Source organism: Cetorhinus maximus, chromosome 3 (genome assembly GCF_964194155.1).
Source record: "Cetorhinus maximus chromosome 3, sCetMax3.hap1.1, whole genome shotgun sequence".
In the NCBI taxonomy this organism is placed as follows: domain Eukaryota; kingdom Metazoa; phylum Chordata; class Chondrichthyes; order Lamniformes; family Cetorhinidae; genus Cetorhinus; species Cetorhinus maximus.
The window spans coordinates 123539284-123556060 of NC_135881.1; the positions used below are offsets into that span (position 1 = coordinate 123539284).

At 39.1% G+C, this 16777-nt stretch overlaps 1 protein-coding gene across 4 annotated transcripts in view; it reads right to left on the bottom strand.

Annotated features, from left to right (window-relative positions):
* Nucleotides 1–16777, bottom strand: part of igf2bp3 (insulin-like growth factor 2 mRNA binding protein 3) — a 157487-nt gene that overhangs the window by 12048 nt on the left and 128662 nt on the right. The window contains exons 11-15 of one of the 4 annotated variants that reach the window (XM_078538882.1): nucleotides 13638–13703; nucleotides 5587–5703; nucleotides 4259–4333; nucleotides 3090–3221; nucleotides 2411–2524 (exon numbers count right to left, since the gene is read on the bottom strand). In XM_078538882.1, coding sequence (XP_078395008.1) covers nucleotides 2411–2524; nucleotides 3090–3221; nucleotides 4259–4333; nucleotides 5587–5703; nucleotides 13638–13703 — 504 coding nt within the window. Of the gene's footprint in view, nucleotides 1–2410; nucleotides 2525–3089; nucleotides 3222–4258; nucleotides 4334–5586; nucleotides 5707–13637; nucleotides 13704–16777 lie in introns of all 4 variants that reach the window. The other 3 variants (XM_078538881.1, XM_078538885.1, XM_078538884.1) reach the window with 3 other exon arrangements.

Sequence of the window (16777 nt, forward strand, 5' to 3'; positions counted from 1 at the left end):
GTAGAAGCTTTTGTGATCTGTTTTTATATTTCTTGCTCATTCTATCACATTCTTATTTTCTTCCTCTATCAATTTTTTGATCATCCTTTACTGGTGTCTAAAACTTACCCAATTCTCAGGTTTACTACTCTTAGCAATACTATAAACCTCTCCTTTTAACCCACCACTATTCTTAACCTCTTTAGCTAGCCACGCATAGGTCATTTTTCCCACTGACGTTTTATTTCTCAATGAAATGCAGATTAATTGAGAATTAGCTAACGTTAAAAGAAATGTTTCAGATGAAGACTTCAGCTGCTGTATTGAGACAGACGATACAATGGAAGTCAAACTGACTGACTAAAAGTGAACAGAGCTGGGATAAATGGGTGATTTTCAGATTCTCAAACTGTAAAGTGGGCTGCCAACAGGGATCAGTGCTGGGGCCCCTAGTTCTAGTAGTGAAAGTAAACATGGGTCCCTTAGAGCTCGAGACAGGAAAAATTGTAAAGGGAATGGCAGAAATGTTGAACAAATACTTTGTCTCTCTGTCTTTGCAGTGGAAGACACAAAAAAAGCATACCAGAAATACTGGGAAACCAAAAGATCTAATGAGATTTGTAGCAGCATTTGCAATCTGTTTGGTGCTGAGGCCTCAATTATTTACAATCTACATTAATGACTTGGATGAAGGGACCAAGCCTATTGCAGCCAAATTTGCTGATAATACTAGGAAAGGTAGGAAAGCAAGGTGAGGGTTGGGGGGGCGGGGGTGGGGTGCAAAGAGTCTGCAAAGGACAATAGATAGGTTAAGTGAGTAGGAAAATAAATTGACAGATGGAGTATAATGTGGGGAAATGTGAGGTTATCCACTTTGGTAGGAAGAATAGAAATGCAGGTTACTTTTTAAATGGAGACACACTGCAGAATGCTGTGCTACAGAGGGATCTGGGTGTCCTTGTGCATGAATCCGAAAAGGTTAGCATGCAGGTACAGCAAATAATTAGAAGGGTAAATGGAATGTTGGCCATAAAGGGGGATGGAGTATAAATGTAGGGAAGTCTTGCTGCAACTGTACAGAGCGTTGGCAAGACCACACCCAGAGCACTGTGTACAGTTTTGGTCTCCTTATTTAAGGAAGGCTATACCTGAATTGAAGGTAGTTCAGAAAAGGCTCACTATGTTGATTCCTAAGATGGATGAAGGGATTGTCTTTGGAGTAAAGGCTGAGCAGTTTAGCCTGTACTCATTGAAGTTTAGAAGATTGAGAGGTGATCTTATTGAAACATAAAAGATTCTGAGGGGACTCAAAAGCACAGATGCTCAGAGGATGTTGTCCCTCATGGGGGAATCTAGAACCGGGGTCACAGTTTCAGAATAAGTGGTCTCCCATTTAAGACAGAGCTGAGGAGGAATTGTCTCTCAGAGGACTGGATAAGAGAGGGAGTCCAGCAGGGTGAGTGGCTAGCCAGGAGAGAAAAAGAGACAAGGCTTGCAGGTACATAGACATCCCAAAGAGTTTTACAACCAATACAGATTGAAGTGTAGTCACTGTTGCAATGTAGCAACATGACAGCCAATTTTTGCACAGCAAGCAACGTGATAACGACCAGAATTTGAGACAGATTTTGGCAGAGAGGTAAATATTAGCCAGGCCATTGGGGATAACTCGCCTCCCCTTCTTATGTCCACCTGCAAGTGCTGATGGAGCCTGTTTAACAGCTCATCTGAATACCTCTGACAGCACAGTATTCCCTTCGTACTTCCCTGGAGCGTCAGCAAAAATTTTTGTACTAAAGTTTCTGGGATGGGACTTGAACTTACACCTTGTTAGAGGAAAGAAGGCTACCCATTGAGCATACCGACACTGGATAGTCATCTGAAAACACTTCAAGGAATGATCTTTACAAATTGCCTTACATTAAAATCAAAGGAAAGATGCCATTTACACTTTTTAAACATAATTAAATTGTTTTCAAATTGTAGATTTTATACATTTATCCTCTCTCCCTGACCTTTGGTGCAGGTTTAAGCAATAATCCCAACGTCTGAATTTTTTTAAAAACTGCTAGTGATTGGAAGAAAGAACTCATCCAGCTTGATCTGCACTTTACTTCAGAACAATCTCTCTGCCACCAACCATTCAACACAATTGAACAAAATTGTCAAATTGGACCAAATCTCTCAAGGTGAAGTTGGAAATAAACAGGTAGATATATTGGAACAGGATTCAACTGTCCCTGTAGAGTTACCACCATAAAAATGTTGAAAGTGAAGCAACATCTTGAACCACTTTCAGTTCCCTGTGTACACAGAAACATTCCTACCAAAGGTTGACGAGCTTGTGTATTGTGGTCAAAAGTGGACAGTAGCAATATGCAAGTCATTAATTATCAGGAATGTATCAATTAAGGCAGTTATAACATCTTACCTGACTTGCAAAGAAGTGACCAGTTATTTTCACAATAACCTGGTCATTTTCATCTGGTGTCTGATCACGAGGAACAACTACTTCTGCACTGGTCAGGTTCTGTAGTTCATTTACCTTTTAAAAAAATGAAATTACTCACAAGCATATATACATACATACAAAAATATTTATATTTCAAAACATTTCCAAGTGATGGTCCAACTATAAGGATCCTAAAAATATTATTTCAAATAGCACATACACGAGTATCCATATATAAAATGAAGCAGAAAAAGGAAGTGTTGGAGGAGTGGAGAATAATGTAATTCCTATCTCCACAGAGATTGAACTAATCTGAGGACCCCCTTAGAACAGTTATCCCCATGTTACTGGTAGAAAATATACCAGAGCTTTGCTGAAAAGATTAGATGAGAAAATTCCAGACACAGGATATAATCAAAATTACTGTGTGGATTTATAAAAAGATTTGGACACAGGAAGACATGATTTTGAAATTTTCAGACACCACCAAACTGTGGGGTATAGCATGTAAGACTTCATCAAATTACAAGATGGCATATAAAACTTGCATAGTGGGCAGATAAATGGCATACCCTCATTTATATCTTAGACTACAAAAATATAAAAGCGGATTTACTCCATGAGCCAAAGGATACATGCCACTACAACCCAGACTTACCGTTTTACCTCCTTTCCCAATAACTCTACCAGCAGCATGGCTTGGCACTTTAATATGGGTCTCTAATTTCACTTCTTCTTTGGGTCCAAAGAAGTTCTCCTCTTTCAGTTTATTATAGATTCTTCCTTGAGCCTGAAGAACAAAATATTATCCAACTGTAACAGTCCCCATTCAAGAACCGAGCCTTTGTTTGCCACTCTGACATTAAAATATTTCCATGAAAATAATCTAAAAAATTTTTAAAATTCAGTAACCACAAGTGGAAAATTTAGCCCAATGGTCAGAAAGTTTAGCTCTTACTTTTGAATAGAACATGGGCTGAACTTACTGAGAACTTGTTTCAGCTAAAGCATTTGCCATTATTATGCTGCAGAAATTCCAGGAAATTGTTATGCCAGTAATTTATGGCATTATGTATTCTAGGTCATAATTTGCTGGGACTTCAGCATTGCTCTATAAAGATGTTCAACAAAACTATTCAACAACTATTTATCATTGCCCAACTCCATTAAAATCAAAGGTGAAACTGAATATGCAAATTAAACCACTGTGACTGCCACAACCTTGACCATTACAGAATCTGAAGGGCTCAGATCAGTAACATATTCAATGTTCAGCTGATTGAGGGTACATATTTATATTGTTTTGTTCCAATGAGCGCACTGAAATCTTAAAATAAAAATTTCTGACAGCCAGCAGGTTCTAATTCCTCCCCACCACCACAGCTAATTTTGTTTTATTCATTGATGGGATGTGGACGTCACTGGCTAGGTCAGCATTTATTATCCATCCCTAATTGCCCTTGAGAAGGCGGTGGTGAGCTGCCTTCTTGAACCGCTGCAGTCCATGTGACGTTGGTAGACCCACAGTGCTTTTAGGGAGGTATTTCCAGGACCTTGACCCAGCGACAGTGAAGGAACGGCGATATATTTCCAAGTCAGGATGGCGAGTGGCTTGGAGGGGGAACTTCCAGGTGGTGGTGTTCCCATGTATCTCATCTTAGCTTTATATTAACATTTATTGAGCTTGTGCATGAAGCATAGATTGCATCTGGTACGCAAATCTGACTTGGAATTGCATGCAGTTCAAGAGACACCCTGATGCATAAAGGGCACTTCTTGATGCTGTTTTATACTATTCCAGAGCAAACTCAATTTCTAAAAATTTACCTTAAATTGAGCTTCAGGCTGCCCTGAGATGATCACCATTCGCTGCTTAGCATCTGGGCCTTCTGCAGGAGCAATCTGCAATATAACATTTATGAATACCAATAATACCTTTAAATTAAAGAATGATCATTCAGAGAGGAATCAACCAACACAAAATTACTTCTCAATTCTTTCTTCCACCTTAAGTTTCATGTTATTTTCCCTGCAAAGAATCTTTTCTCCACTTGAGGCAGTCATTATCCATATGCAACAAGACCTGGACAACATTCAGGCTTGGGCTGATAAGTGGCAAATAACATTCACGCCATAAATGGCAGACAATGACCATCTCCAACAGAGAATCTAAGCACTTCCCCATGACATTCAATGACATTACTCTTTAATTTTTTGATTAAATTAATTACAAAATCACCCGCATTGAAGAATTCTATTTGCCAGAATTAAATTCATTTCTCCCACAATCATATATACTTTATAATTACAGTATGGAATATAATTTACCTGATTAAACTTGTTCAATTCGAATCACAAAAATCAACATTAATTAGTTACCCATATATTTTCACATTTTAGCTGGTATATCTCTGTGCATGCAGCAAATTGACGTGAATGCTCAAAGACGGGGTTGAAATAAAGCACAATTCTATTTAAAAGATACCCAGCAGCAACATATGTACATGTAAGGAGATATTCGAGGGCAGGTGACCATAAAGGTAGCAAGAGACCAGTTTTAAAGGAGTGTCTTAAAGAGATATATAGGCAGAAGGGTTTAAGGAGAGAATTCCAGAATTTAGAACCAAGGTAACTGAAGGCCTGATCGCCACAGGTGGAGCGAAGAAAATTGCGATCAGGCCCACATTATAAACGACTAAATTCAACATAGCTTAATGATATTTACACAGTGGCCCAATAAAGGAGGACGATCAAGTAATGGGATCTAGTAGGGAATCTTAATACTCAGGTTATAAAGAAGTACATTGGCAAAAACAAAATAAAAACACTTGCCTATATTAAATTAAGCAATAAACTGAAAATATTCTGCAAGCATTTCAAATGATTGCAAATTGCTTTGTTGAATATCTTGATTTTTAATATAAAGTATTGCTGGAAATGCTCAGGTCAGGCAGCATCTGTGGAGAGAAACAGTTAATGTTTCAGATCGAGATGACATTTCATGTTAACTCTCCACAGATGCTGCCTGATCTGCTGAGCATTTGCACCATTTTTTGATTTTATTTCAGATTTCCAGCATCTGCAATATTTTGCTTTTGTATCTCCATTTTTGAAGTGGTTTGTTAAAGCAAATGCCAATGGAATGTAATGGTTACCTTAATGGAAGCTGATGCATAGCGAGAGAGCTGTTTGATATGTTGCCCCTTCTTGCCAATAATTGCGCCTACAGCCAGGGCAGGGATGAAGACATGAACCGTCTCAGATTCTGACTGCTGCTGCAATTAATATAGAGTCATTATGTACATGCAACTTGACTAATATAGTTTACAAATAAGCTTCTCAGATCACAATTTTTATACTACATATACACACTTTCCCATGTCTCAGTGCTAACAAAAAACCAATTAATCTGACATTCTTTGTAATTTCCTTTATCCTTTCTGCTAGCATGGAGATGGTGAACTTGCAGCACTGTATTAACAACTTGGGCCAAACAGCACTAACCACAAAATAAAATACTACTACTTCTTGTGGAATCAGATTGTTTAAATTCGATGCAGAAATAGTTACCAACAGATCCCTACATACAAACTGATAAAACAGCATCTGATTGCACCAGCCAGAAGAGAAAACAAACCTAGTCAAAGCCTAGATGTATAGATTTTTTCCCTCCAAATTCAGTTGTTTGCTGGAAAAAGAAATGCTGCCTGAATGACTTGCCCTTGAAGTCGGTTCACTTCCGAGCAGGTTCTTATGCTTTCTTTCATCAGTTTTTAAAACCTTTTTATCTTTCTCCTCCCCTACCAGTCTCAAACTCTAGTTAAAATTTGCCCATACAAAACCAAAATCATAATAGCATGGTTAAGCATTATTTTAAAAAAAATATTGACATCTTCAATAGCCAAAACAATGGGTTCAATGTTTGCAAATTAGACTCAAGTAGATTTGCATGGTCTAACAGCTTTATTACCTTTGCATTTCTTACATTAGAAATGTAGTCACTATTTATATTTAATGGCTGTGAAGTGCTTTTGAAATGTCCCAAGGACATGAAAATCACTATATAAATGCAAGCCTGCTTTCTTTCTCTAGCCTAAAAAACAATCAACTGGTGTTAGCAAATTGCAAAGAGAATGGAAAAACTGTTCGTTGTTCTGGCCCACTAAGCGCTTTAAGGATAAGTCAGCATCATAAAAGCATGCTTACAAATGCTAGAATTAAGCATTAAATCACATAGGCACTGGAATCTTTAAAAATAAAGAAAACAGGAAGACAGTGATGCTGCTTTTAAATTGTAATTTGCTCCCACTATGCATGCTAGACCAACTGCAAGCCAGCTAGAATAAAAGAGAGTCTTTTATTCAGCTTTATGAGTTAAGGCCTACAGGAGAGCAGATGTTATTACAAAGCTCGGAGCTCAATACTCAAGTCATTTTATCATCTTTACAACCATGCATAGAAGATTAAAGGATTGATAAAAGTTGAGGAGCAAAACATATCTCAGATCTTGTCTCTTCACTAATTCAAGTGAACAGACAGATAATCAAATTTATTCAGAGTTCATGCAAGGTGCACTGGGACTAAGATTTTTAGGTTTTTATTTTTAAAAAGTTTCCCAGGGATTTAAAAATTATCTCCCGGATGTGGATGATGGCGGCTGGCAAAGCCATACCAATTGCCCACCCCTGGTTGTCCTGAGGTGATTGACAGACTTTCTCCTTAAACCACTGCAGACCTTGGGGACAATAATGCTTCAATAGTTGTGGTAGGTACGGAATTCCAGGATATTTTAATTGAAACTGCATTGAATTTAAACTAATTCTATTGTGTAACATTTTGAGGTGGTGTAAATCCAGTGCCCATTCATCATTTTGAAATATGGCCTAATTTAGCTTGAAGATAATGTTTTTATTAGGAAATGAGGAAGCATTAATTCAGTATTACAAAACCTCATGAAAATAAGTACACGTTTATTTGAAAGGAAATTAGGAAGTGCAAATCAAATTTTAAATCTACAACTGAACAGTTCTTAATTTTAAAAGGTTCCTCTAATGGGTAGGTAGGGGATTCAAACTCAAGTATTCTCAAGATCACCAGCTAAAGCTAGTGTTAGAGGACACATCAAAATAAGAGACAGTGAAACAAAACAAAGCTGTCACTTAAAAGATTAACGAAACCTCAGACCAGGAATTCCAGCTCTACCTGTTCCACCCCCTCCCCCTTAAACCAGCTTATATTTCACCTCTTTTCTATTTTTACTTAGTTCCGTTGAAGAGTCATTCGGACTCGAAACGTTAACTGTGTTCCTCTCCGCAGATGCTGCCAGACCTGCTGAGTTTTTCCAGGTATTTTTATTTTTGTTCAGGAATTCCAGGTCAGATGGCTAGTGGCTATCTATCTAGACAGAAGCACAACTAAACTCCAACCACTGCAAAAATTTAGATAAGAAGTTAAACCTAGGTCCCATCTGTCCTCTCCCAACGGATGTAATTTGGCCTTCGAAGTGAAGATGATCATGTTCATAATCTGGGGTGTTTGGTAGGGTTCCAGCGGGTACATGGGTAACTGCTATGGCAGATCTGCATCCTGAACGTCCTGCTGCAAATAGGACAGGATACCACAGGTGATCGAGTTTTGGACAAATTGCTGCCTCAGGATTTTCTCTCCTTGGTCTTTCTCTGTGCCTCTGATATGCGCTTGCTTTGAAAGGCCCCACCATTTTTTATTTGGTTATACCAGTGCAGCAATCCTGGGTGAGCTTCTCCCAAGACTCGAATCAATATCAAAACTCGCAAGTAAAGCCTTCAGCGTCCCTGATGCACATCCTTTGACCGCCAGGAGAGCACACTCCAGACCCAAGCTCGCCATAGAAGATTCATTTTAATAAGCAAGTATCAAGCATTCTGGCTACATGACCAGCCCAACTCAACTGTGTATATCTCAATATGGTGTGGACGTTTGGCATGCCAGCTCAGTTAAGCACCTGTATGCCTGGTATTTTGTCCTGCTATCTGATCTTCAGAAACTACTGAAGGTAGCTCAAGTGGAAGTTGTTGAACTTCTTGGCATGGTACTGATACACAGTCCAAGTCTCATGTGTAGGGCAGGACTATTGTTCAATAGACTTGGGACAAATAGAGTCATAGAGGTCTACAGCACAGGAAAAGGCCCTTCGGCCCATCGAGCCTGCGCCAGTCAAACAAGTACCTAACTATTCTATTCCCATTTTCCAGAAGTAGGCCCATAGCCTTGTATGCCATAGCATCGCAAGTGCACATCCAAATACTTCTTAAATGTTATGAGGGTTTCTGCCTCTATCACCCTTTCAGGCAGTGAGTTCCAGATTCCCACCACCCTCTGGGTGAAAAAATTCTTCCTCACATCCCCTCTAAACCTCCTGCCCCTTACCTTGAATCTATGCCCCCTGGTTATTGATCCCTCCATCAAGGGGAAATCTTCCGATGAGTGGAAATCACCAGATGTGGAGCTCCGGACTGCCATTCTGTTATTTTCTTTAAACTCAACGCAGAGCTCCACATTTCCCATCCAGACTTTCAAACCAGGCCTCTTCAGAGATGTGGAGCATTCTGGTTCTGGGAGTCCTTTCGCGTAATGCAGGATCATCCCTGGGTGGGAGGGGGTGGGGGGGGGTGCGCGTGCGCAAGCCAAGCCCCCTTTTTAAGGGTACCGGCTGCCTTTATTTCAGCAAGTGTTCATTCACCAACAGTGAAAAGCGTTGGGACATTTAAATTGCTTTTCAATGTTAGGGAATAAGTGTGAAAAGTAAAATGGGTAGGGTGCCAGCATGCTTGGGGTAGCAGGGCGAGCTGAAGCGTTGGGGGTTGGCAGTTGTATAGTTACCCAGGGGTTAGATATGGTTTTCTCCTGTCTAACATTTCCTGGGTAACTATCCCTAACCCTCCTAAGTCACCGAATCTAACTCAAGAGTTGGGAGACTTTTTTGGAGGGCTCCAGGTGCTGGGGAATTGCCCATTGGAAGTTGAAACTTTCCAGAAAAATCCATCAGAGTCCATGTGTTGGGATTTACAAGGGGTTGTCTAGCATATTTTCTGGGGAATGACCATCCGGAGACCAGGCGATCTGGGCCCATGTTTGGTAGGAAGACTGACTCCTCTTCGTTCTCAGACTAATGTTCGAAGTCTGTCAAAGACTACATTTGCATTGGCAATTCTTGCATGTGTCTAGTTGTCAATATAGACATCTCAGTAGCACACACTCTCTCTTTGAGCTAAGTGAATTTGTCCACCGCTGCCAAGTTCTGGTCATGGACCGAAACCTTGGGATTGAGACAGAGGTTTTATGGAGCAGGATGGTACATTACTTGCACCATCCAGGATGCACACGAGCATTACATCATGGAGCATCATCCACTGTGATGAATTTCTCTCATTTTTTGAAAGGCTGCCATGGGTGACTGTGTCAAAGGCATTGGTCAAGACAACAAACATGGTGTAGAGGTCAGTGTTCTGTTCTTGGTATTTCTCCTGGTACATACAGGTGAGCAATGGGGGCATCTTTGTATTCTTGCAGGATGGTTCCTTGCTTCCAAATAAACTGAAAAAGAGTTCAATGGGCTTCTTGACCAGGCATTGACCTCCACCCTTGTAGACCTCAGCTGGGATCGCATCAGCTCCTGGAACTTTGGCACCAGACAGGAGTTTGATTGCAGTCAGTGTTTCTAACAGTATGGGAGGGTCAAGGGAGCAGTTGATGGCAACCTGTGGCAAACTGTTGATTGCTCCTTCATTGATGGAAAGCGGCTGATTGAAGATGTGGTTAAAACGCTCTGCCAATTATTTTAAAACGTGGGCTTTCTTGGTAATAGTGTTGACCCATCAGCACAGAGGATCTGTGAAGAACTAGTAGACAGGGATCTGCAGACAGGTTTTGGAACACTATGGAATCTCTTCCAGTCTTTGTGGTCTGCATATGGCTGAAGTTCCTGCTCTCAGGTGGATGTAAAAGCTCCTATAGCACAATACAAAGGAGTATAGTGGATTTCTCTCAATGTCCTGATTAACATTTATTCTTGAATGGATAGCATCAGAAACAGATTTTCTGACTGACTGTTAATTTTATTTCTGTTATGAGATCTTGCTGTGTGCAAACTTGTTGGTGCATGTGTATACTTTACTAGAGTGATTACATTTCCATAATTGAGACACACCCCAAGGCTATGAAAGGCACTATGTAAAAGATTTTTTTTCCCTTACACCTTTTTGTGGTGAAATAGAGATGTGAAACTGCAACTAACTAAACAAGATGCCATTTCCATGCGCAGATGGAAGAGGCAAACTGAACCCAATGTCGCCTTTCAAAAATAATTTTGGGAAATCTCTCAAGTATAGTGGCTTCAAGAAAGAAAACATTTGGATAAGAAAAACTTGGGAAATCAATAGGGAAAAAACAGTTAAAACTCAAATTAAATCTTATGATCAGACATCTAACCCAGGTACTCATGCAATGGATAATGTTCTTTTATAAAAATATTGATCTCCAATTTCATTGCAACTATGCAATTTTGTCCTAATTAGATCATTCAATTTACCTGTATTTTAAACACTTACACTTACTGCTCTAAAACAATTCAGGCAATTTAATATAAACAGCATCCACGCTATTAGCAATGTCATGTAAAGGTGGATTTAATTCAGGTTTGTTGTTTCCTTCCTCTCCTGCAACATTCCAAAAAAAAAGGGTATATAAAACAAAGTTTTCAGCAATTTAAACAATTAGGATAATGCAACCCGTTCCACTTCTCTAGAACTTGAAATGCATGCTCACCGCTCTCCCCTCCCCCACCCAACCCCAACTAGACAATTTATCCTGGTGCTTATGATAGCTCTGAAATTCTAGTCAGCTTCTGCTCTTTGCAATCACCCTATTAGTTTTATGAGCCATTCAAAAATCCTTCTTTTTGATCGAACCTTTATCCTAGCATCTTGATTCGCTCTCCTTTCTCTATGCTTTGTCACCATAATACCCTTTCCTTTCACATACAGCATACAAAGATGTCTTTCTGCACAAGAATAACTAAATCCTTAACCTAACTCATTACTACTACTCTTCAACCTTGAATCCAGCTCAAGCTTGAAATCCTCTTGAATAAGCCCACTGCTAATTTCTGTGCCTCTTTGGCATTCTCCAAAGGTCCTATTATGGCACCAGTCCCCATCTCCTCGCAAGTAGCACTGCCAAGTACCCCATCCTCTTGCATTGCCAACCTTCCAACCCCAGTAACTGGCTTAGGATAATCTTTTTCCAGTGCAGCTCACCCCGCCCAACACTGCCGTACTGGACTAGTGACAGTGGATCAGCAAACATCTGTCCCTCTGTGTTTCCCTCCAAAATATTCATTAACACTTGAGCGTCCAACTCTGTGAATGATTACAGACATTGCGACTTTGAAACTTGGCTCACAGGTTGGTGACATCTTGCCTCTTACTGAAACTTGAAGGTAACAGTATGTACCTTGCAAGGTAATGTAACTAGCAGTAGTTTCTGTAATGTCACAAACCCATTCAGAACATTTTTCTGTGCACCTTCATTAAGTTAATGCTGCGAGTTTCTAAAAAGTAGCAATCCAAAAAGCAAAAGTCTGATTGAATACAGTAATTGTATCATTTTAAAGTACTGTGTATTATCACCAAGAAAAATTGGTTACTGTTCAATGAGTTGGTGGCAATCTTGCCTTTAAACCTTAAAAAGTTAGCTCTGTTATTTTTTAAAAATCTAGAGATCCCAGCCAAAATCCCAAGAATGCATTTTTTAAAAAGTTTTTGAAGCAGATGGTCCTGTTGTTTATGCTGCAATTCATATGCAAACATCACATTTGAATTTGCTGTTTCACACCCCAGATTGAGTGAAGTGTAATGGTCATATAGATTACATTATAAGATGAAACCCAGATTTTCTCCTAGAATTTTTCTAGTGTTAGCAGAGCATGATAATTGTTTGCCTAGTATTTAAGAAAAGCACGATACTGTTTCAAACAAAGTGGGCAACTATAATCAGAAAATCAGCTCGTGTGATTGATACAAGGTGCTATTTTCAGACGAATCCTTGAAAAGGCAACTGCAAGACTTCATCCCCAAGAATCCTTTGATAATTCAAGACAACCCTGTAGTACAATTCAGTAATTTGGAGATTCATCAACTGGATGGTTCAAAAGCTGTAGCAGTGCATAAACAAAAAGCACCAAACACCTTGAGCGAAATAATTTGATTGAAGATATGAATGTAGGAAACAAAGTAAAATGGAAGAAAATATTGCTGTTGATTCATCCATTACATTGGGTTGGATCTTGCTGGAAAATTGATGCATTAAAGATGCCCACCATTTTTAAATGTGCAAATCAGCATATCACCTTCAGTGGATTAAGAGAAATGCCGCGAGTTGCCAATCTTCAGAATTTGCTGGCTAATTTATGTCACTCAGCCGTTTGGCTTTGTACAAATGAGTTCGCTAAGGAAATGACGCCATTATTCTAAAACTATTTTCGATTTGCACATTAGCTGCCTGTTAAACCAAATACAGAATGTCAAGTCTGGTGACTAAAAGCAAGAGTGCCTCTTAACTATGTGATAACGGATAATGCAGTGCAAATCAACTGCTCTGACCCAGAATTGAAGCACTGTTTTGACCATAAATCACCACCTAAGTTGTTCTTCTGTTTCTTTCTCAATGTTTAAATCTCTTTGGTTAAGAAAAAACACTGTTGGTCCCACCATTCACTGGGATTCCCATATGCCTTGTCTCACCATTATCAGTTTGTACTTCCAGCGGAAGTCCAGTGAGATGCCCTGCTCCAGCAACATCTATCTAGCCAATTAGGTTTTTTCTTCCCTCCCTTCATTGATATCTAATAACACTTAGATAAAACTAGGCTGGGGAATTGCTTTGCATTTTGCAGATTATTTTAGGATAATCTCAGCATGACCACTGTAAATAGGTAAATTAGATTACCAAGGCGAGGCTGTGCAGGTGAAACATGAGGGACAAGCAAATGTCAATTTTTTTTTTCTTGACATTAGACTTCAATAAACTTATTACACCAAAATCAGTTCCATTTAAGCAGATGTTTTAACAAAAGTGAAGGTAGTTCTATTATTATTATTACATCTTCAGCAGGAAAGCAGGTCAGGCAAACAGTGCTGTGCATAGCAGACTAAAAATAGTCACTTACAGCTAGTTGCTGGCCCCCTGAAGCAATGCTCGATACCTCATACACATCACAGAAATTTGGATAGCTCTAAATCACAAAGAAAATTGGCATTTAAGTAACTTCAGTTTCTGCTCAGAATTTCAGTTCAGCTTTCTACTGCAGATGCCAAATGGAGAACAGTGAAGATATGAAACAGAAATTTTACGTGTTTGCATTCACTATAATCAAAAAATGTTAACAGCCAAAATGAAATAGAAGGTACAATTATATAAGGACATTATTTTTGTGTACAAATTACATACAGTACATGTTGCATTTTATAGCAGAAATGAGATATTAAAAAAGGAACAAAACAGACAATAGGATAATTTCCACATTGGGTATAATTGGTGAAGTGCCCATTTCAAAAGTGGTTTGCCCCCCTCAAACTCATCTGCCTGTCAACAAAATGGACCGGTGCAAATCGAGCATTTTTAAAATGTAATTTAATAAATATATCAAGGAATATATCAGGAAATGTTCTTTAAAAAAAGAATGGTAAATAGGTGCAGTTTGATTAATACAGCTGAAAATGGGTTTATCAAAAAAAACCTTTGCTAAATCTGTCAATCCACCACCTGTGAATAAATAGATTCTAAATTACTGAAAATGTCTTAAGATATACAGAATTATTCCTAGCTATACCACGGCACACCACTTCCATTCTAGTAAATTAGGAAGTTTTAAAAACGTTCCTATTAGTGTCCTTCCACCTAAAACGAACTGATTAATTATTGGAGCCTTCCCAGAGGTTGGAAATGAACACAATTAGTAGAAACTTCCAATAGTGATTGATTCAGTCTAGAGGTGTGGTTGGTTTCTAATGCGATGTTTTTAAACTAGCATAAATGACAGCAGAAACTCAAGTTGTGAAAGTAATTGGCGCTTAAAATTTCAATCTTTTCAGCCAATTTAAGGTAAAACGTACTTAGAAAAAGATCAGTGCAACCAAGTGGAAAATCCAGGCCAACAAATTTAGAGAATCAAATACCCCAGCTGTACTGCATACCAATTGAACTCTTGAATTTGACACACACTTCACCTCTAACGTTCAGTATAATCTAAATTGAAGATGACAACAAACTGGTGTTAGTATCGTATCAACCCAGACCCAGGTAGAAATTGCACTTAAAGCAAAATGCAATCCCATGTTGATGATACAAAATATGCACCCAAATGATTTACATATACTGAGCCCAGACTATGGCTGCATCAGTATAGGAGTTAAAACGTTGAATTGAATCTCAATTACAGTAGAGCAGGTATAGGATCTTCAATGCAATCAATGAACAGTTTCAAAATGAGTAGAGTTTACTGAGTCTTAAAAGTAATAATTTTTTTTATGGTGTTCCTCATTTTCCATTAGCTGACTTCAATTTGTGAAGAGGAAAGTTATTTCACACCAGTGGCTTTAAATACGTATACATTTAAAATTATTCTTGCATTAAGCCAGTAGTTAAATTACCTTCCAATAGGGAGCTTTTATAACTAGAGCTCTCAAAAACATTTGACCTTCCATGAACAATTTATGGAAACATAGTCAGGATGAAAACAGCTGGAAACTGCCCACTGAGAAAAGCCTGCGTTTGCTGCCAACACCGTGCATACACAGTTCAAGTGTGTTACTCCACGACATCATTTATAGCAACAGAGTAGACAGCGGCCAGCACCAAAGATGGCACTGCTCAAATCATCACAGTTGTTTTAGGTGGCGGCATCCTTTTGTCCATCTTTAAGGCATCCTTAATGGCTCCATGAAGTTAACACAACGTTTCCAAAACCACTAGATGGAAAAAATACCTAAGCTTAACTATATGAATATGTATTCAACCAAAACCAATTTGTACAGGAAGTGCTATGGTGGGTGGAAGTTGGAGGAGATGGAGACCTGCCCAGACTGCTCTACGATTGCCTTCAAGCAGGAGGAGTGCTCTGCACAAAATTTATTAGTTCATGCAGATAAAGTGGCTGCAGTGTAGCAGGCTTTCGATTAACCCCAGCAACCAGTAAAAATGGAAACCACATTAAACAGCAGCTCCTCGATGGAGCCATTAATGCCATATAGTTAGATGAGGACCTACTGACATCACTGCATATGTGCGTGGTGACATCATTGCCGCATGCATACAGGGGTACTGGCAGGCTGAGGCTGGGGCTGGGCACAGCACACTAACACTGGTTTTCTGCACATGCGCGGACCAGTGCACATGCACAGACAGGTATCCGCAGCCATCTTGCATTGGCAGGAGACAGTGTTGAGAAAAATACAATTTTTGTCTCCTTCGATTTGGTGGTTGCCAAATCTAAACAATGCAGGAGTTAACAGTCAGCTAAACTAGAATGTTGCAACCAGCAAATTCTTCACTTGTGCATTTCTCTAGTCAATTTAATGGACATTATGAATAATCAAACTATTCCAACTAATGACTTAAGGCATTGATAAAGGTAAAAGTACAAGAAATTGAGGAAAACATACATAGTACATGTAGAAAATGGAGGGCTAGAACTAGTGTAGAACGTTTCAAAATTATGGCGGAAAAGTGAAAATGTAACATATTAAAGTGATTAAGCCTATCACATAGATGGATACATTTCTGGAAATAGTTCTAGATGATTTCAGGATATGATTGCTTGACCAAGAATGTAAGACTCCGAAGCAGTTTGACAAGCGAGCAGATCATTACGTGAATGCATTAGCATGCATGATTCAGCAATTGAATGACAGCCACACTCAGTGAATCCAACAGCCCTATAGCCAGGAGATGAACCAGGGTCAGAAGTCATTGGGGTAAACCAAACATCTCAACTGTGTTAATAAATAGTGTACAGCATAAGTTTCAGGTCCAAGCAGTAACTGGAAAAATCAAATCTGACTATAAGATTCAACAGGGGCCTTTGAAAAGGTACCAAACTTGGAATTTGCAAGCGTTGCTATGCCAGTCTTAAGAAATGACAGACATGAGATCCAAACCATCAAGAGATATGGGACCACTGACTACAGGATGATCAATACGTCCAAACTCCATAACACTGGGTCAGTGTATCACTGACTAAGCTTCAGCTAGAACATGACATGCAATTAAGTGTAAAAGAATTTGAAACTGTACTTGGGAACAATTCTA